Source organism: Cervus elaphus, chromosome 26, assembly GCF_910594005.1.
Source record: "Cervus elaphus chromosome 26, mCerEla1.1, whole genome shotgun sequence".
In the NCBI taxonomy this organism is placed as follows: domain Eukaryota; kingdom Metazoa; phylum Chordata; class Mammalia; order Artiodactyla; family Cervidae; genus Cervus; species Cervus elaphus.
This window is the reverse complement of record NC_057840.1, coordinates 20,450,059-20,472,636: the sequence shown is the minus strand read 5'-3', so window position 1 is coordinate 20,472,636 and position 22,578 is coordinate 20,450,059. Positions and strand designations below refer to the sequence as shown.

At 35.8% G+C, this 22,578-nt stretch overlaps 1 protein-coding gene across 8 annotated transcripts in view; it reads left to right on the top strand.

Annotated features, from left to right (window-relative positions):
• The window catches only part of AHI1 (Abelson helper integration site 1), a 211,748-nt gene that overhangs the window by 61,753 nt on the left and 127,417 nt on the right, over positions 1–22,578 (top strand). For all 8 annotated transcript variants that reach the window (XM_043888069.1, XM_043888072.1, XM_043888070.1 and 5 more), the window contains 5 exons: positions 765–871; positions 3,329–3,447; positions 6,002–6,132; positions 7,682–7,822; positions 19,049–19,245. In XM_043888069.1, coding sequence (XP_043744004.1) covers positions 765–871; positions 3,329–3,447; positions 6,002–6,132; positions 7,682–7,822; positions 19,049–19,245 — 695 coding nt within the window. The remainder of the gene's footprint in view (positions 1–764; positions 872–3,328; positions 3,448–6,001; positions 6,133–7,681; positions 7,823–19,048; positions 19,246–22,578) is intronic.

The following is a 22,578-nucleotide window of genomic DNA, read 5'->3' as shown; positions in this document are numbered from 1 at the left end:
AGTCTTTCTGTGTTGCTCCAGTAGGTAGAAATAGAGCCAAAGCTACAGAAAAGCTACAGATTTTTCTTTGCTTAGAATTAGAAAGAACATTCTCACACACAGGGCATTTCATCAGTTGAATAAGCTAAATGTTAATACTTTTGTGTAAAATATTCCATTCACAGTTGCTGAACAGCCATCTTTTCATATGGTTTCTAAAATATTCCTAATTGTTTATGAAGTTGAATCTGATGACCTTTGAAGTCCCATTTAACTGTAGGATGGTTTGACTTTCAGAATTGATGTTAAACTGGAACACCTGTTACTTATTAGTTTATTCATTCCCTAATCATTTATTGAGTTCCTACCAGGTCTCAAGTATTATTCTAACAGTGTATATTAGAGTATAGGTGTTTCTCCAGGAATATAAAATGGGTTGTATAGGTTAATAAAAGTGAGCAGTACAGATCATATTGGAAAATTCAAATAATTTGTTTTGCTTTGGAATTTGAGCCATGTACACATGAACTGAGATGCTCATTTCGTTTTGTTTTCAAATTCAGGTAGGTGACAAAAGAAAATAAATCACCAGTAACTCAAAAGGGTGAAGAAAATTGGGATCTGATTGTTTGCCTTTGGAGCTTTTTTTAAACTACAATACCTTTTAATAGCACTTCAGTTTTTTTGTTTTTTTTTAAATTGGGATGTGTTTGCCCAATTTCATACATAGTTGTTTCAGCTTCTGTGTAACATTTATACCTGAGTAATTTTGTTCTTTTAAATAGGTCACCACATGTATTCAGGAGACTGCACGGGGGTGATTGTTGTCTGGAATACACAAGTCAAAGCTGATGATGTACAACGCTCAGTGCGTCACTGGGGCGTTAACAAGGTGGAGTTTCACTTTGTACTTGGGGATTTATTTGAAAAAATTGGGAAAAATCACATGACAAAGATGCAGGATATTCTGTTCACTCTTTTCAAAGGAATTAAATTTTTCTCAGTCCCTCAAAAGTCAGTTATCATGTCTTCCTGATAGCTAATTGATAACATAGTGACTTAGTGAAAATTTTCTTCATTTTGGCTGGGCTTTCCTTTCCCATTTTTGAGCCCTAAATTGCACTCTGGTATTCAGGGATCCATTGCTAAAATTTATGCAAAATGAGGTATATGTTATGTTATCTATACATAACAACTTATATTTCCTGCTATTCATGTTCTTTTTTTTTCTTGGTCCAATAGCATCACTAAAAATGCCATGCTCAAGGTTTTGTTAACAGCGCTATCTCTCAAAATTATGTGATCAAGATTATGTATTAATAAATATGAGGAGGTCTGTCATTTAATCACAGTATGTTTCATTTGAAATATACAAAATTGGCCAAAACAAATGAGTAATCTCATTTTTGAAGTAGAGTGTTTTTCAGATCGCTTGTATACCAAGCAACTTTGTTGGTATGTATTTAGTATGTTTTAGTTAAAAATATAAAACAAGTCATTAAATGAGTTAATTTTATATATATATTTGTATATATATATATCATATATATAAATATGCTATACCTGTGTTCTTTGGTTTTCTTGTTCTTCATAATAGATTGTAATAGTTATCCCTATTTGAAGAAAGACACGTGAAAAAGAATTTCCACCAACTTTAGTTAAATCTGTTGAGTCTATCAGATCAATTTAAAAACCAGTCTATTCTATTTTTATTCGTTCTTATCTAGTCTGTCAGATTAATGAATGATGATGACTTGGGATTCATGTTGTAGCAATTTCATACACTTTGCAAAGAACTTTCTAATTACTTATATATTGACAAGTGATTGGCAAGGCTCCAAAGGCCACATTTCTAGTCATTTGATTCTGCAATGCAGAGTCTATTGTTTATATTAAAAATCGTGTGTTTTCTTTCCCTCTGTGTAGTAACCAAAAGGCAAATATACCTTGGAAATCTGCCACCTGGTGGTTACTTGAGACAGTCAAACATAAAAAGTGAGGAAATTAGAGAAGGGATGTCCTTTCAATAGCTTATGCCTGGGACAGACGGAGACTATGACTTCTTGCTTGGTTCTCCTCCGCCAGTGGAGTGGGGATGCTGGCGTATGCTCATCTGTCCTTAAGATGAAGCGTCCATGTGCTGTTTCACATGCTCCTTGGTATAGAGCATGGTCTTTAACACCAGACCTTGATCATGAATATGATAAAAATATGAAGGAAATCATTAACAGATGCTACAAACACTAAATCTGCCAACTCTTTTCTCAGATTTATTCCTGACACTTATGCAGCCTTGTTTTTGATTTTGCACATTTGCATCTGTGTAAATGTTGCTCCAGTTGCTCAAACCTTCAGCGGTGCATCTTCACCTCCAAATCATTGTAGCTGGGCTCAGTAAAATCCCCGTCTGTGGTGTCAGTGTTTGACTGTATTCTGGAACTTGTAAAAAAGTAGTTGACAGCAGGTTTTAGCACCAAACAGCAGACCCAGGGGTTCTAGTGCTGACATTAGGAATATAGCAGTTTGTACCCCACCTCTATTGGTGCCAACCCACCTCTGAAGAGGGGACCCTCTAGGAGAAGTGAGCAAAATGATAAGGGGACCTCGAGGGAGAAGAATGCTATTTAGAATTCTGACTGCAGGGTAAAGCAGACCTTCTCTTGACTCTTCAGACTTCAAACAGTTTTGTATTTGCAGTTGTTTCTTTCTGCTGGTAATCCAAACAAGAAGGGTTTTGGAAATTGTCCTTATTTATATATGGCTTGTTCAGGCAGATTCTCCTTCAGTGTTTGTGTCTTTCTTGACATCAGTAGTCAGGTCTACTTATAGACTTCTTCTGTAACCAGAAGATTTAGCTGCTTTAAGTATCCAGAAAAAGCTAAAATTACAATCTAAACTAAATTGTTGCATAATAAGATGCTGATAACTTATCTTTTTCACAACAACTGGAGGCAAATGTATGAAGAAATAATCTGAAACTGAAATAGAACTGAGAGCTAATTCTATGATTTTGAACGTAGAAATTGAGGTTTCTTATATGATGATAAACAGACAATATAGTAATAAAAGATGTGTTTTCAGAAAGTGCTTCTTATTTGGGAATATACTACCAACTAATTAACACTAATTAAATATAGTGTTACTTAGCAGCCCCAAACTACATTTTATCAGCTTTATTTTCATCCTTAACTTGAACTTACTTGGAATAATTTTGCTAACAATTTTAAAACATCTTGCATTGTGCAATTAAAAATGACCTCTTAAAATTAAATTTGTATACTTAAAAGGGCTTAACTTTAGACAAATTTTGTAGTTGTAATATTGCATAATCTTTTTAAACTCATTTTAGGAAATTAAAGAGAGTGAGTTTAAGGGAATCCCGATAAGTTACTTGGAGGTTCATCCCAATGGAAAACGTTTATTAATTCATACCAAAGACAGTACTTTGAGAATTATGGATCTCCGAATGTAAGTATATTTCAGTATTTGCAGGTTAAACACTCATAGAATAAGTAATGATTTAATTCATATTTATACAATGTAGCTGTGGTTCTCAACTAGAGAATTTTGTCCCTCAGGGGACCTCTGGCAGAGTCTAGAGAAACTTAAATGTCTATTCCAGTATCTAGTGGATTGTTACTCAGTTACTCAGTGGTGTCTGACTCTTTGCAACCCCAGGGACTGTAGCCGGCCAGGCTTCTCTGTCCCTGGAATTATCCCAGCAGGACTGATGGAGTGGGTTGTCATTTCCTCCTCCAGAGGATCTTCCCTACCCAAGAAATGAACCCGTGTCTCCTGCTGCTCCTGCATTGGCAGGTGGGTTCTTTACCACTGAGCCACCTGGGAAGTGGATAGAGACTGGAGATGATGAGCATCCCGCAGCGCATCCCCTACAACAATTATCTAACCACAAATGTGAATAGTTTTGAAGCTGAGATGTAGTCAACTGCTTTTTATTTTCACAATAAAAAAGGAGAAACTTCTGCCATGGACTTTTATCTCTGTGATATTGGTTTGGCATAGTAGTATGATCTAATATCACGCCTGAATGAGAGGGCTTTTGACTAGCATGACACTGGCATGGATGCTGTGGGAGAATGATAAGCAGAATTGGTTCATTGGGAGTTTAGAATGTAGTTGTACTACCTCCAAAATAACTTGCGAAACACTTAATTAGCCTACAGTGTGACATCTTCAAGGGCTGTTATAGAATCTGCTGTTCTTTTTTCTTTCTATACATTATATCCAACATCATACCTGGAAGGTAGCAAGTACTCTATAAGTATCTTTTAATGAATAAGTATATAATAAAAGGATTATATTTTTCATGGCAACAGTGAAGCTGAATAGCTATAATAAAGCCTTCTGTTCAAGGCTGTGGAGAGTCTGGTCTTTGAGCTCAGTCTTGAAGGGTGGATAGAATTTAGATAAGATGGCAGTGTCCTCTGTAGGGTGGAAAGCCTGGAATAAAGTCAGGATGTGGGATAATAGAAGTTGTGTTCAAGGCAGAGTGAGTTAGTCCAAATGAGCTTTGGTTTCTTGCTGAGGAATGCTGAGAGACTAATCAAATAGAGATTTGAGCCAGATTTTAGAAGTCCAGGCCTGCAGAATTTAGTTGTTCTCTTTTTAAGTAGTATAGTATTCAGCCCATGATCATGCCTGGGCTTTGGAAGAAAACTGCTTATATTCGAATACTGCCTGTTCCACCCCTTAAAATAATTGATTAGTCTCCCTGTACCTCTCTTTCCTCCTCACACAAATGGAAGAGTGCTACACCATCCTTATAAGTGTTTTGTGGGGAATAAACTAGTTTATACATGTAAAGTATTAGGTTGGCCAAAAAGTTCATTTGGGTTTTTCCATAACACCTTACAGAGAAACCCTGACGAGCTTTCTGACCAACCCAATACTTAAATTAACAGAAATAGCAGAAGTTTTGACCCAGTAACCTTGGGTTTAGGAATTTATGTTAAGAAAATAATTGTGAAACTGTGCAATACACACACACAAGATTGTTCATAGAAATTATATTCATGGTAGGGGAAACATGTTGGATAACTCTTAGGATGCTGGAAATATCCTGAGTTACCCAACAATAGAAAATTTCTTAAGATACATTTAGACAATGATATAATCTATGCCTGTTAAAATGATAATGCATAATTTTTATTTCCTGACATGAAAGGCCATTATTCATGGTCCATTGTTGACTGAAAAAAGCAAATAACAGAGCCGTATATGCAATATCCTCTCTGTAAACCAGTGATGATAATAGTACCTGTGCTGTGCTGGACTGTCACTCAGTCACGTCCGACTCTTTGCGACCCTATGGACTGTAACTTGCCAGGCTCCTCTGTCCATGGGATTCTCCAGGCAAGAATACTGGAGTGGGTTGCCATGCCCTTCTCCAGGGGTTCTTCCCAACCCAGGGATCGAACCCAGGTCTCCCACATTACAGGCAGATTCTTTACCGTCTGAGCCGCCTGGCTCATAATAAGCACTGAAAATGTTAGCTGTTATTATTATTCACACATTTAAAAGCCCAGAAGGTCACATGTCATATTTAATAGATGATTCAACAATGGTTTTTCTAATATTTCTGCAGTAATCAAGTATTCATTGATTTAAAATTTTTTTCACATGGAAAAAATATAAGAATATAAAAATTCTGTTCATTTTGAGTAACTAATTCAAATGCATCTTCTTTGCTCTGTAGCTAGAAATCATCTCTCTCTCTCATCCAAATCTGCAAAGGACTTTTTCTGTTCTTCTTTTGTGGCACTTTCTACATTCACTTTCTATTCTCCTTTGATGCATTTCTTCTCTCTCCTGCTAAATTATAAGCTCTCTGAGCTCTGGAACTCCCTCTCGTTTATTCTCTATCCATCATGGAATGTATCTTGTGTGACAGATGCTCACAAGTTGCTTGTCAAATGCAAATGAAGTATTGAAAAGTTTTTCTACCACCAGTCACTGAAATGGGTAAGACAAGTTACATTTATAAAATCTTTTTGGTTTCTAGATTAGCAGCAAGGAAATTTGTAGGTGCAGCAAATTATCGAGAGAAAATTCATAGCACTTTGACACCATGTGGGACTTTTCTCTTTGCTGGAAGTGAGGATGGTATAGTATGTGTTTGGAACCCAGAAACAGGTACATAGCATTTCATTGAACTTTAAAAAGATTTGTTTTGTTTTTGATGAAGTATAAAAACTGCTGTTTTATGTAATAATTTTCAAGTAAATTTTTAAGTTCTCAGTTATGTTTTTCAGAATTGGAAAGTTGATAATGAAATTCAGCTACAGTCCGAATCTTATTAATTCTGTTCTTTATGGTTTTGATATCTTAATGGATTTAGAATTTCACATTGTAATTTAAGGTTTATTCTTTCCTTGCTGGTAATGAGATATTGTTGATCTCACAGAAGTATTTAATGGGGACTGTGATACAAAATTCAGTTATGAACTGAATTTAGAGTTTAACTAGGTTGTATACCTAGTTATGGTTAACCATCTACAGTACATTTTTATTAGAAACAAACATATCCTGTCAGAGTTTTGGATATTTGAAACTTAATAGCCATTTACCTGAATTACTATAATTCAACTTTTTCAATAAAATAAACTGTTACTTGGATAGTTCATTTGTGCTTCACTTTGCTTTTTTAAAAGAAAAGCCAAAACTACATAAACATTTGTTTAGCAATAGAAAGAATTTCATAAAATTTACTTTAAAATTTCTTTAATGAGCAGTATTTGACTTCATCCTTTTTATTTTCATCTCTCCCTTTAGGCATTTTTGACTAGATCAGTTCACTTAGGATTTTTTTTTCTTCTTTGCTTTTTGAGTTCCGATTTTCAAAACTTCTGCTGTAGTCATTAATAGTATGCTGCTGCTGCTGCTGCTAAGTCGCTTCAGTCGTGTCCGACTGTGCGACCCCATAGATGGCAGCCCACGAGGCTCCCCGTCCCTGGGATTCTCGAGGCAAGAACACTGGAGTGGGTTGCCATTTCCTCCTCCAATGCATGAAAGTGAAAAGTGAAAGTGAAGTCGCTCAGTCGTGTCTGACTCCTAGCGACCCCATGGACTGCAGCCGAGAAGGCTCCTCCGTCCATGGGATTTTCCAGGCAAGAGTACTGGAGTGGGGTGCCATTGCCTTCTCCGCATTAATAGTGTGTGTGTGTATATATATATATATTTATTTATTTATTTATATTTATATTTAAAGCAAATGGTACATCAAACAGCCTCTGGAAAAAAAAAAATAGAAATATTAACTCCTCACTAAACATCCCCCAACCAGAGAGTTTCTTTAGTTTTAGTCCTGATTTTCCTCCCATAGTTCTCCCTGGAGTTGTTTGTTAGTTGGCATTTGCTCAGCTCTGTCAGATCTCAGATCTCTACTTCCAAGCTTTCTGTCTTTAGTTTGTGCCTTGAAACTCCATCAAGGCATTGGATCAAAAAGAATAAAAAGGAGGACCAAGAGAATGAAAAATAATTGTTTAATATAGTGGTCGAAAAAGAGTCGGACATGACTTACCAACTAAACAACAGCTCAACTATAAGTATTTAAGGTTTCCCTGTAAATAACATGAGATTTATTATGACTTACCTTAAATCTTTTTTTTATAAGTTGCAGAATAATCTTCTGACAAGAAATATCTGAGATGGTACAAGTTATTGAATGTCTTTTCTTATTTAGGAGACCAAGTAGCAATGTATTCTGACCTGCCGTTCAAGTCACCAGTTCGAGACATTGCTTATCATCCACTTGAAAATATGGTTGCATTTTGTGCATTTGGGCAGAATGAGCCAATTCTCCTATATATTTATGATTTCCATGGTAAGTCCAATGCTTGATAAGGGGAGAATATTTAGAGTAACCTTTACATTTAGGCTGAATTAGAAATTATGAGCTCTGTGAAAACTGTCATTCTTTGTATTAACAAAACTCTCTTGAATGTATTATGAAAGCCAAGCAGCTTAAAAAAGATCATATTATTATAACATTTTATTTTTTCATGAGCATTTTTATTATGGAATTTAAATATCATCAAAAGTATACATAATGGTTGTGCTCTTGCATTGTAATCATAGAAAGGTGGTCATCACTCTCTTCATAGATCAATTTAAATAAAATTCACCTAAAAACTATTTGGGAGTATCTCTTAACTTTAAGAGGTAAAAACATCTAGGATATGTGAATCTGTAATGTTTTTACTTGAGTATTGAGTTAATTTCTTATTCTTTGTTTTTCTTTTTAACTAAAGCACAGTTTAAATGTTATAATTTTCTGAGAGTTTCTTAACATAAAAAAGAAGGCAAAAAAATCACTTATAGCTGATTGACTTTGTTGTACAGCACAAACCAACACAACATAGTAAAACAATTATTCTCCAATTAAAAATAAACTTTAAAAAAGGAAGGGGGAAAAGTCAAGCCTTAGCAAAAATGCCTTTTTCTACATTAAAATCAGATTATTCTTTAATTTTGGAAAATAATAAATAGGTTTTGAATACATTTTTAAGAAATAGTATGGCATTATTAGAATCATTTGGATTTATTGTTTTTCATATATTTCCTTAATTTCTGACCTGAAATTAGGATTTCATTGTTCTGTGTAGTATTGACAGTGCTGACACTCTCAAAATTGCAATTCTATTTTCTTCATGTGTTAATTCTTACACAAAAATAAATGGTTTTTATAGTCTCTTTAGTTTGTTTAAGATACCACTCACCATTTTTGCTAAGATGATTTACACACAATGTCATAAGTACATAAGTATATAAATATGCATTTAGATAACATTGCTGTGAAACTACTTGGACAGAATGTTTTAAATTAGTGAAATGCAAGTGGTTAAGCTTCCTACATTAACACAGTGTAAATTGGTTAATGTTTGTGGTAAGTGCTAAGTTGTTAGACAGTTGAATTAAGCTTGATCTTGGTATGAATCTTAAAGTTCTTGATCATGGTATTAATCTTATTTCTTTTTAGGTGAGTTATATTAGAGAATATATGTAAAATCAAGATTTATCTTGTTTTAAAGAATTTTGCAGAGAAGAAATAATGAATTTCTGTAACACATATTCAAATTTACAGAACACCATTACTAATGGTGAATTGTTAAACAACACAATACCATTTACTATTACAATCAATTTAGCAAAAGTCAACGCTGCCTGATCACAGGAAAAGACAAGTGGATTTCTCAAATCATCTAGTGTCCAAATTTGTTGTCTAGTTCAAACATAGGTCCTGAGACAGGTCTTTCTTTTATACATTTTTAATCTTCACAGAAAAAAGAAGAGTTATACCTCATTACTTTGTAATTGGGACTGTTATTCAGGAAATAGGTATACAGTTATTTCCTCAAACTCTTAAGGAGTTTCACAACAGTTTTCATTCAATTTCTAATTTGCTTTTGAAATTTTCACTACAAATGTAATTTCAAGCTCCACCCTTATCTTTTTTCTTCAGTTTACTTTTTGTCTTTGATATAAGTTCATCATTAGATTAGGTTTGTCCATTTGTTTTTTCAACAGTAGGTTTTTAGACTAAGGAGTCCATTCTAGAAGCACATGTAGGAAGAGCCAAGTGTTTGAAAGCATTGGTTTTAGGCTCAGTTCTCTTTCTTTGGTGATCTTGCACAAGCCTTCCTGATGATCCAATTTCCCTGTCTAGTGAATGGTCCTACCGTTGTTCAGTCGCTCAGTTGTGTCCAACTCTTTGCGACCCCATGGACTGCCAGGCTTCCCTGTCCTTCACCATCTCCTGGAGCCTGCTCAAACTCATATCCATTGAGTCGGTGATGCCATCCAACCATCTCATCCTCTGTCATCCCCTTCTCCTGCCTTCAATCTTTGCTAGCTTCAGGGTCTTTTCCAGTGAGTTGGCTCTTCGCATCAGGTGGCCAAAGTATTGGAGCTTCAGCATCAGTCCTTCCAATGAATATTCAGGACTGATTTCCTTTAGGATTGACTGATTTGATCTCCTTGCTGTCCAGGGGACTCTCAAGAGTCTTTTCCAGCACCCCAGTTTGAAGGCATCAGTTCTTCGGTGCTCAGCCTTTTTTATTATCCAGCTCTCACATCTGTACACGACTACTGGAAAAATCATAGCTTTGACTATATGGACCTTTGTAGGCAAAGTAATGTCTCTGCTTTTTAATATGCTGTCTAGGTTTGTCATTGCTTTTCTTTCAAGGTGCAGGTGTCTTCTAATTTCATGGCTGCAGTCACCGTCCACAGTGATTTGGGACTGTGGTCCTAGTACTATTGCTATTACCTGTCCTGCCTCAGAGTTATTTGTGAAGATGCCGTGAGATAGGAACTGTGAAAGTCCTTTGTAAGTTGATAAGCACCATATCAAAACAGAAAAGATAAAGTGGACTGTTACGCTCATCCAACCAGTATACACTTGACTTTATGGGAACTTTTGTTTTCATATGCTGATAGCATCTCTTTGGAATGAAACTGAAAACGGGGGGGGGGGGGGGGGGGGGGTGGAGGAGGGGTTTCTTTCTTTTCTTCTTTCTGTTAGTCAGCCTTTTCCTTTTGCATCTTTCTAGCTCAATTGTTTTAGAAAATAAATGCATAAAATTAAGAACACCATGTTATTTCCACACTATCTTACTGTAGAGGAGGGATTTCCATGGTGTTTTAGAATTTTAAATGTTCAAATAATACACATTAAAATTATTTTTGCAGTGTCTGTCAGTTCATTTTTGATATACTGACTTATCTTTATGAGCAAAACTCAAAAGGCTTCAACGTATTTTCCCAATTCATCGCTGCCTATCTTTAAAAAGAAGCATCTTTGGAAAAAGTTATGTAATCTCAAGCAATTCAAGATTTAGCACAGTTCTCATAAATAGTATATAACCATGAAAAAAAGGAAAGTTGTTTCAGACTCTATTTTACTCATTAAAAACAAGCTGGAATCATGAAGTCTTTAAATTTTTTCAGTGAAAATTATGGCATTTATTACTGACCTATTACAGTTTTGCCTTATATTTTATTTATTTTTTAACACAGGACTATTTTGCCCAAATTTTCTTGCCTGAAAATGAAGTTTGCATGTAGTTTTACATAAGTGTTTTCATGGTATTAAAATTGAAAGATCTAAAACAGTTACATGATTTTTTTAAAGAGCATTTATCAGAGCCACGATACGTTTAGGCAATTTTCAAGGAAAATGGAGCAAGTTCTTTTTTTTTTTTTTTTTTTTAATCAGCTAAATAAGCTGTGAATGAGACCACAATGGTAGCTAAATGTATCATCCATCTTTCAGTTCTAGCAAAATCTGTGAAGAGTCAGCAAGCATCTTTCCCTATTAAGCATATGTTCAGGTTGTGGTCTTCTGGGTCTTTCATTCTACTGACTTTTTGCTTTTTTTGGTAAGAAATATGATTTTTACTTTCAGAAGGCAGTTGTATTTGCCTGATGTTGAAAGAGTTAATCATCTAGTAATACAAAATTTAGTCACAGGGTACCACAAATAATGTACTTTTAGGATTCCCATAATAACAGAGTACTAGTCAGAGAAACGGCTTCTCCTGAATTAAATTTATGAAGCTAGACTTTAGCAATTAATGTTCTGTTATTAATCAATATTTGCCTACCTCAGAATGTAGGATCCTGTTATACATTTAATGGTAATTACATCTGATACAAAGCATTTTCCATGGGCCTGGAACTATTTTAAGCAGTTTACATGTATTTATTTTAACTTTTCACAATAATCTTATGAGGTTGGTACCATAATTATCCCTGTTTTTTGGGAACCAGGACTTGGATCCAAACAGTCTGGACTTGGAATACACGCTTTCATTTGCTACACTAAACTTTTTAGCAGATTTCCTGAAATATTAGCTTTTGGTTGTCTAATATGCAAACTCTTTTTGTTCCTACAAAATCATTTATTCTTCATCTTGGTGAATTTTTTGTATTATCTGTACTTTGTCGGAGGTAGAGTTGGAGGCTTATTTGTCTTTTTTTTAAGCGGTACCTAGGCAGAATGCTGACACATATTGAATATACATGTAGTATTTTCTGTAGGATCAAGCCTAATTTTCAGAGTTGTCAGCATTATATAATAATTCCAGGTAATGAGCCTAATGTTTCGCTAGATGGCAGTATGTCCTCTGAGTCAGCATTAACTCTGGAGTGCTTTTCCATCAGTCATTGTGTTTGAGACAAAGCAGATCTTTATTGAGCATCTCTTGTGTGCCAAGTTGATCAGGGCTGTGAAACCCAGGAATTAAAACCATGTGCTTTTCCGATCTTTTATACTTCCTAAGTAGTTAATTAAACCTCTGGGAGAATTTTAGTGAAACTGAAAAGCAGCCTACTATTGATATTAAACATGAGTTTATGTATAGAATTCATATTTATTAATGATCACCTCTGTTAGTCATTGTTGATAGGTGTATTTTTCACATTGTGACATGCTTTACCAGAGCTCATGTGATATATACCTTTACATTCCTATAACATTTTTGTTATAGAACTTGCCCAGTAACTATAAGTCCATGGTGTTTGTTTATAAGGTCCTATACCTAACCTGTCACATTACTGATGTGCAGTAAATCCATTGAACAGAATTGTCCACCCTTACATTTTATAAAAATAAAGAATGAAAGGCATGATCAATATGATCAATTAGTAAATTTGAGTCTAATAATAATAGTGGTAGTTGTAGTAGCTAACATTTATCAAGTATTTCTGCTATCAAGCATTTATTTGTTTATTAAGTATTCCCTACTCTAATTAGCATTTTACATACATTATCTTTACAGTCTTCCCCAGTCCCCACGAGGTAGATGCCAGCATTATCCTCATTTTGTAGATGGTAAAACTGATGTGCAGGGAAATTAACTTGTCTGACGTCACACAGTTGATAAAATGATGTCACCTGCCAGGCTGTCTAACTCCAGAGCCCGTGTCTTTAAAACATTAAACTAATTTAGTCTTTGTGTTTCCTGTTTCATGAAGTAACTGAAGAAGGTAGCCGTATATATCTGTGGTGAAATGTAGTGTTTGTTTTCAATTTTAATATTTAGGAAGACCCCTAAAAATTAAAACTTTGGTTATCTAGCTGCTGCTGTTGGGGATAATTATAATGCATTAAGCCATTATATTCTCAATAGAGTCCAAAATACAAATTTTATTATGTAATATTAAATTTTATTTTAATTAATATTTTAATATAACTACTTTTACAATATCTTTGCAATACAGTAATGTCTAGTTGAAATTTGACATCTGTGGGTTTATGTATAATTTAATGGTGTTCTTGAAGTACAAATTATGAATGATTCAAAAACACATATTAATATTATACTTGGATAATATTATCCTTATATATCCTATAAGGATAATATAGTCCTTATACTTGGATAAGAGTAAACTGTAACATATATAACTGATTGTGTAGGGTAACATTTTGGATATCTATTATTAGGTTAGTAGGAGAAATTAAGATGGCATGGCAACCCACTCCAGTATTCTTGCCTGGAGAACCCCTTGGACAGAGAAGTCTGGTGAGCTACGTACGGTCTATAGCGTTGCATGAGCTGAACACAGCTGAAGTGATTTGTCACGCGTGCATGCCGAATGTTAAGGCATCCTAAAGCCACCTGTTTCTCGACCATATCCTAAAGCGTCTGTTTTAATATTACACATATGATGGATACTCTGATAGAAAGCTTGTGTCATTTAAGGATTCAGGGCCTGTGGAAAGTGTAGTCAACTTAATGGGTTTGTTGGAGAAGGAAATGGCAACCCACTCCCGTGTTCTTGCCTGGAGAATCCCAGGGACGGGGGAGCCTGGTGGGCCTCCGTCTATGGGTTGCACAGGGTCGGACACGACTGAAGTGACTTAGCAGCAGCAGTAATGGGTTTGAGCACAAACCAGAGCGCTGAATTCCTCATCCAGGCATTTCCGTATTCTTACATTGGTGCTTTTTAAAATGCCCCCAAAAGAAAAAAATGGTACTGTTGGAAATAGCAGTGTGGAGGGAAGACTGGAGAAGGAACCTAGAGCATTTTGGTTCCAGACAGAAGGACGGCACTCTCTGTCTGTCATTTCTACATCTGTTGTTTCACCTGAAAAATTAAAATAATTTTCTATCTTATCTCAGTGTTTTATTAAAGGATAAAATGAAACTAGAAAGCAAAGACATGGAGCACTGATACATGAAGTAGTCTACAGCAGGGAAATCTTGGCTGTTTTCTGTAGCAGTAAACTATTTATTTCTCTAGTTTTGAAGTCTGGGAAGTCCAAGACCAAGGGACTGACAGATTCTGTGTGCAATGAGAGCCCACTTTCTGGTTCATAGGTAGCACCTTTAAGCTGTTACTTCATATGGTGGAAGGGGCAAGGGAGCTCTCTGAGGCCTCGTATAAGGGCACTAATACCATTCATGCGGGCTCTGCTCTCATGACCCAGTCCCCTCCCCAGAGCCTCACCTCCTAATATCATTACCATGGGAGTTAGGATTTCAGGATAGGACTTCTCGGGGAACGTAACATTCAGATCACGGAAATTCTCTTCAGGAAGCAAATGTGAAAGGAAAAGGGGGAGGATGCTACGTAACTGCAGAATGCTAGGAAACAAGAGCAGTAGACTTACCAGCTTACGGTAATAGTATTATAATTAGAAATAGAAATATTTATAAGGTATCTGGGCTTCCCAGGTGGTGCTAGTAGTGAAGAACCCGCCTGCCAATGCAGGAGACACAAAAAGACACAGGTTCAATCCCTGGATTGGGAAGATCCCCTGGAGGAGAGCATGGCAACCCACTCCAGTATTCTCTCCTGGAGAGTCTCATGGGCAGAGGGGCCTGGTGGGCTACATCCACGGGGTCGCAAAGAGTCGGACATGACTGAAGCGACTTGGCATGCATGCATGCATAAGGTATCCAGTGAGATAATTAGGTACAGTAACAGGGCTACGTATAATAGCAGATGTTGACCAAAGATATTAAATGTTGAACCAAAAGGAAATCTTACTGTTAATATAGTGTAAGAGAAAGACTGCTGTTTTTTAGTTATATTTTATTATGAAGTTAATACATGCTGCTGCTGCTGCTAAGTCGCTTCAGTCGTGTCTGACTCTGTGCGACCCCATAGACGGCAGCCCACCAGGCTCCCCTGTCCCTGGGATTCTCCAGGCAAAAGTACTGGAGTGGGTTGCCATTGCCTTCTCCAGTTAATAACATAAATACACATAAATCTTAATAATGACAAACCTTGTATTCTCTTCAAATGCAAAGGGCACAGGATTAAAATATCTTATTTCCTCCATTCTTCCTCCTATAAAGATAAAAATCTCCTGAGCAAACCACTTTATTTTTTATGATTGTTTAAGGCCAGAACATACGCAAAAGCACTGAATTTATATATATAAATCAGGATAGAGTGTCAGTTATGAAAGCATTTTAAGAACTTTTTAAATTATGTAAAATGTAGAATCCCAAATTTTAGATGAAAGAAGGTAAATTTAGAGTATTTTGATGGATATAGGAAGGAAAGGAAATGACATTTCCGTTAAGCAAATGTAGTTGTCACCTTTGTGTTCTCAGCACCTTGCCCATTGCTTTGCGGTACCACTCAGAACACAGCAGGAATTTCTTGTTGACCTCCAAAACTTCAGACCCCCAAAAGGCGGACAGTGTCTTTGTATTCCCAGGGCCTGCTCTAGGGCACTACTCAAAGTCATGGAAGGATAGGGATGAGACTGTTAGAGCTGTGAGTTTTCAACATAATTAGTTAGGTTAGAGCTAAATTAACACAAAGAAGAGAAAAGGGCAGCGTGAAGAGCTACAGTTATCAAATTGCAACATCATACTCTAACTATGGCCTATATAGTAATGATTTAGAAAGCTTTAAGTGTTAGAAGCATAGAGCTGAAAGGAATTTCAGAAACCACCTATTATAATCTCTTTTATAATGAAATAATCTGTACAGTCTTGTACAAATAGATATCTCTAAGTGGGTGGAGGAGGGGAAAGAATATAATAACTAGTAAGCAGCCTGTTTGTAGTATCTGAGAATCTGGTCTTTATGAATATTACTGGAGGTTGTTTTATGGCTCTTCACAGAACTAGAGGAGCTAAAGATAAAGTAGGGTGTTAATTTGACTCCTTGAAATCCAGTCAGATAGGTTTTTATTGCTTTATAAACTTTTTTCTTCTGATTAATAATATATTGTGAGAAACTTTCCATCGTGATGATTATACATATGTACATAATTTTAGTGGCTAAATTCCGTTTCATTAAATGAACACACTGATTTATTTAAACAACTGTTGTTGCACAATTCCACTGTTATATGTTTTTCATTATTTTAAGCAATACTTTAGTACACACCTGCCTACCCTTACTCAGTTTATTCCTTGAGAAAAAAATATCTTGAGGTACAGTGGGTTAGTGGAATAGGCAATAAAAGAAACAGCACTTTCCAATTTGCCTTTTTCTCCTTATTCCTGCTTTAATTATTAGTAAGGTTGGCTATATAGTTCTTGTTTTGTGATTTTTCTATAACGGTCATTTGCCCATTTTTCTGTTCGATTATTTATTTTTAATTGATTTGGTGGGGATTCTGAATAATAACCCCTTCTATCACTTTTTCTTAGCAGTTTTGTTGAGATATAACTGACAATAAACTATATGTTTTTTTTCTTTTTAGATTTTTTTTTTAGTGTGCACCATTTTAAAGTTTTTATCAAATTTGTTACAATATCATTTCTCTTTTATGTTTTGGTTTTTTGGCCTCTAGGCATGTGGGATTTTAGCTCCCTGACCAGGACACCTTGCATTGTAAGGTGACCTGTACACCTTGCATTGTAAGGCAAAATTTTAATCATTGTACCTCCAGGGAAGTCCCCCTAAACTGCATATATTTTAAAAGTACATGCTGATAAGTCAAGACATATTTATATACTTGTAAAACTGTCACCTCAATCAAGATAATGAACATGTCCATCATCCCCAGAGTTACTATGTGATCCTTAGTCATCTCCCTACCTCTTCCTCCCACCAGGCAAACACTGAATTAATTTGAATTTTCTAGATTTGTATATAAGTGAAACAGTATATGCCATATACTCATTTTTTTTGTTGTTCTGGCTTCTTTCACTCATACTTACTTTGAAGTTTGTCTTACTTTGTGTTTTAGAAGCACACACTTTGTGTTTTAGAGTTTATCAATAGTTCCTTTTAATTTCTGAGTATTATTTTATTGTACTGCTATATCATGGTTTGTTTTTCCATTCACCTGTTGATGGGCATTTGAGTTTTATTTAGTTTTTAGTTACTACAAATAAAGATGCTATGAATATTCGTCTACATGTGTTTTTATAAACATATGTTTTTATTTCTCTTGAGTAAATTCCCAAGAGTAGAAGGGCTAGATCTCATTGCAGACATATGTTTTAAGAAGCTGCCAAACTGTTGTCTAAACTGGTTGTATCATTTAATTTTCCTATCAGTAGTCTATGTTTCAGTATCTCTGTATCTTTTCAAATTTGAAATGGCTAATCCTTTTCATTTTAGCCTTTGTAATTGGATGGAGGGCGGTTTCATTTTGGTTTTAGTTTGCTTATCTTTAATGACTGATGATGGTAACCACCTTTTTATGTGCCCACTTACCACCCATATTTCTTCTTCAGTGAATTGTCTGTTCAAACCTCTTGCCCACTTGTAAAATGAGCTTGTTTGTTTTCTGATTATTGAACTTTGAGAGTTAGGTTTCCTTTATATACATGGTGCTCTATCAGATATATGACTTGCAAGTATTTCTCCCTGTCTTTGGCTTTTCTTCTGTCTTAAGAGCTTTAGAGAACAGACTTTGAAATTTTTATGAAGTCCAAAATTACCATTGTTTCTTCTATGGATTTTTAAGTTGCATAATTATATAATCAAGGGAATACTATTTTAAATGATTACTTTTTTTCTCCTTTGTACTTACAGGCATTTAAAATTTTTCACATCCATTTATTTTAAATGATCAAATGAGATGCCTGTGAAAGCATCCTGAAAATCACAGAGTTACAACAGAGGTGCTATTTCCTTCCTCCTCCTTCCCCTCCTCATCGCCACTGTCATCAAAAACATTCAACTTCTGAGCCATCTGTTCCACTCTGGAGAATTAATCCAAAGGAAAAACTCCTTTAGAAAAACAAATTACAAAAGCACTCACTCACATATGCCCCACGTGGCTCAGACAGTAAAGAAACTGCCTGCAATGCAGGAGACCTGAGTTCAATCCCTGGGTCGGGAAGATCCCCTGGAGGAGGGCATGGCAGCCCACTGCAGTGTTCTTGCCTGGAAAACCCCATGCACAGACAAGCCTGGTGGGCTCTAGTCCATGGGGTCGCAAAGAGTCGGGCACAGACTGAGCAATTTAGCACTTTCTTTCACTTTTCTTTACTTACATATGTCTATAATGAGAGAAAACAGGAAACATTTATAGGTATTTTAACAATAGGAGATACATAAATAAACTGCGGTGCTTCTTTCAATGAGATATTGTAAGGCATTTATAAATGGTAATTACACAGTTGTAGAAATAGAAAAAAATTACGTTTAAATTGAAAAACTTAAATTGTGTTTACACTGATACCTTACATAAAATGTACATATGGATAAAGATTAGGAGGGGCATAGAAATATGAAAACGGCTGTTTTAAAAGATAGGTTTGTGAATAATCATTTTTATTGTTTTTGTATTTTCTTTAATTCTACTTTGTGTTTTTTTGTACTATGTTTTCTGTATGTATCTCTTTAAAGCTAGGGTCCCATTCCAATATGCTATATTTACCAGTCCAAGATACTGCATGGTCTTCCAGGCTCAGTTATACTGCCTGACATGAGGTTACCTGTGATATTAGTTCATTTCCTTCTTTATGGTTTTGTCAGTCATGTTGTATTATTGTTATGCAGTATTTAAACTGTTTTATGCACTTTCTGATCATGTGTTTAATGCTGCCGTTTCATGGCTTAATTTTTCCATTGTGTTTTTACTGTGATGATTAACTAATCATGGATTTGTTTTTTTTTCCAGTTGCCCAGCAGGAGGCTGAAATCTTCAGACGCTACAATGGAACCTTTCCATTACCTGGAATACACCAAAGTCAAGATGCTTTATGCACCTGCCCTAAACTGCCTCATCAAGGATCCTTTCAGATTGATGACTATGTCCCCACTGAACATTCTTCAATGAAGATGCAGCAAGTGAAACAGAGAATTGATTCTGTCACAGTATGTTTATTTCATTTTATGCAGTAGACAAGTTGGAAACTTTAAAACCATTTCAATCCTGTTTTACACACCCATGCCAATAAATATTCATTGAATGAAAAAATGGAAAAAGTGAGTGTTAGTCACTCAGTCATGTCCAACTCTTTGTGACCCTATGGACTATAGCCCGCTATGCTCCTCTGTCTGTGTAGATCCTCCGGGCAAGAATACTGGAGTGGTTTGCCATGCCCTCCTCCGGGGGATCTTCCCAACCCAGGGACTGAACCCAGGTCTCCTGCATTGCAGGCAGATTCTTTGCCATCTGAACCACTAGGCAATTCCAGTAGTTACTTGAAACTAGACCTTCTTCTACATTTATAGTTACTTTCTGGTATTTGTTTTAAAATCACTAACTGCAGTAAGCAAACTAAACTTAGGATAATCTATTATGTTTTCCTGGCCTGATAGATTCTGTAAATATCAGTCCAAGACCTGTTTCTCTATTTCAAAAGTATGTGTCTAAAAAAAAAAAAATAAAAAAAAATAAAAAAAGACAAAAGTATGTGTCTATATGCACATATACAGCATGTAGGCACACACACCTACGACAACCAACCAACCTGGAAAAATACTTAACATAAAATATAAAAGAAACAGCCTTCTTAATATGCAAGAACTAAATAATAAAGAAAGTAGTGAGACTTCAATTAGGAAATGGATAAAAGAAATAAACATGTACTTCCAAAAGAGTAGCACAAGTGTTTCATAAACATATTTTAAAGTTCTGTCGCACTTCTAAGAAAGGTAGTGCCACCAAAACCGGATATTTGCTGCAAAACTGGAAAATAGACGATAAAAATGAGGACAGTGCTTGGTTAAAAGTCCTGTGGTATTCTGTTAGTGATAAATTACTATACAGTCTTTCTCAAAGTTAAGTGGTAAAATGTATTAAGAAGGTAGAACATCCTTAAAAATCCTTATGCTCTTTGACCATAATAGTTCTTTTACTGAGAATTAGCCTTGAAAACATGGACTTCACAGGCTTGCTTTTGGTTGTGTTCCCCCTTTTGGTACATTGCCTGGCACTTAATAAATCATCCCTTCTCCTCCTCCTTTGATAGGAATATTGACCAGTTTTAAACCAAACATAGGAAGAACTACATTGAGACATCTTTAGCTTGGACTGTACTTTCTTCCTCTATCCTTTTCCTTTTTTATAGAGTTATAGAGTGTGAGGTATGCAGATCACACAGCCAAGGGGGGGTTAGGTTTAGTTGGAATAAGGGGGAAATTTTTTTATATGTCTCAGTATAAATTTTAGAATATATGACTATAAATTAATGATTTCAGTGTTGTAATTCTGTATATTTTAGCATTTTTAAATAACTGAATAATGCATGGTGTTCCAGATATTAAAAGGAAGTATGAATAGATAAATGGAGTTTTAAAACTTAGAGAAAAACATTTATTCACTCGGGGGAAAAAAAGGTGACATTGTCTAAAATATTGTATGGCAATATGACTTCATCTACAGACCTAAGAGCAACTCACAGACAGACAAATAAAAAAACATTTCCTGAAGCCTGTCAGTCTTTACCCTGTAAAGCTTAATATTCTGGAATCACTTTGGTCTTGGAGCTTTTTACCTGCATCATCTTTTATAGCTGTCATCCTCAGATAAATGAAAGGATGTAAAAACAAATGAAAGTAGATGTACAGGAAAAATTAAAAAAAAATTTCAGGAAAATATTTTTTAAGATATGAAATCAAAGGCAAGGGGGAAGTAAATGGATAATTTATTATAAGAGAAAAGCTTATTTGTCTTAGAATCATTGATTTATTTAGCTTTTGCTAAACTTTTCCTTTTAAAAATTATTCAGATGTACGCTTTGGGATTGAGGTAGATCGAGGCTTCCTTTGGAAGTGAAAGCTTTGTCTACGTGCTGTGGTTTTGTAAAACCATATATTTCCCGTGTTAAGAGAATTCTTTGAACTTTTTTTCAAATGTTCTCTGCAGAGTGTTTTCCCTCAGAATGTAAGTAGTATGTATGGGAGTAAAAACAAAACGTCATCTTTGTTCCCACAGAAGCTTCGTTCTTTTCACATCTTGCGGGCATTTAGGTTGACTAGATTCCCGCCTTTGGTCACAGGGCCTTTTCTCGTATTTCCTGAACTGTGTTTGTTTATGGTTGTTCAGTCACGAAGTCTTGTCCGACTCTTTGCGATCCCATGGACGGCAGCACGTCAGGCTTGTCCTTTCTTATCTTCTGGAATTTGCTCAAACTCATGTCCATTTAGTCGGTGATGCCATCCAACCATCTCATCCTGTCACCCCCTTCTCCTCTTGCTTTCAACCTTTCCCAGCATCAGGGTCTTTTCCAGTGAGTTGGCGCTTTGCATCAAGTGGTCAAAGTATTGGAGCTTCAGCTTCAGCATCAGTCCTTCCAATGAGTATTTAGGGTTGATTTCCTTTAGGATTGACTGATTTGATCTCCTTGCTGTCCAAGGGACTCTCAAGAGCCTTCTCCATTTTAGTATACCCCAAATTCCTTTTTCTGTTAGGTTTCTGTTACTTAGTTTAAAGAAACTTACTTAGTTTAGAAGAGACTCTGTCATTGGTCTTCTATGTAAAAATCTAATAAAGAAAACTATATTACTTCTATATTACATAAGACTGTATCCCTGAATATACTTCTTTCTTAGTAACCACAGAAGGAATGTTTTTCTAAGAAAATACAGTTCAAGTTTAGGGTGTGATTTGTGTGTGTGTGAATTTTGCATAATAGGTTCAGCTCCACAGACATTTCATAGGTGTTTACTCGAGAATGAGTGAAAGTTGCCAAAAATAGATAATTTACTGTTCTTGGTAGCTTTATCATTTACTCATAATAAAACTCAGCTAACTGTTTCATACCTAACAGAGCCAGCACTGCGCTATACCACTGCAGCATCACCTACACGGCTCTGCAAGCCAGCGAAGACCTCACAGGTAGACGGAATCTGAGAGCAGTGACACTGCTCATTCTAAAGTTTCAGACCCAGAAATCTGGTCTTATCAGTATATGCAGAGCTCCTCAGAATCTGGGGTACCTGCTCGGAGTAAGCAGTCCTACAAAAAGTTGACCTATAAACTTAAATATCTTATAATGAAAAGTGTACCTCTTCAGCTGCCTGAGCACTCAAGACCACTCTCCCTTTTAAATATTTACCTGCTATCTAGGTCAGTGATCACAGAGTCATAGGGTTTGAATGGGTTTAAAAAATGCTTTAGAGACTTCCCTGGTGGCCCAGTAGAATAAGATTCTGTGCTTCCAATGTAGGGGGCATAGGTTTGATCCCTGGTTGGGAAACTAA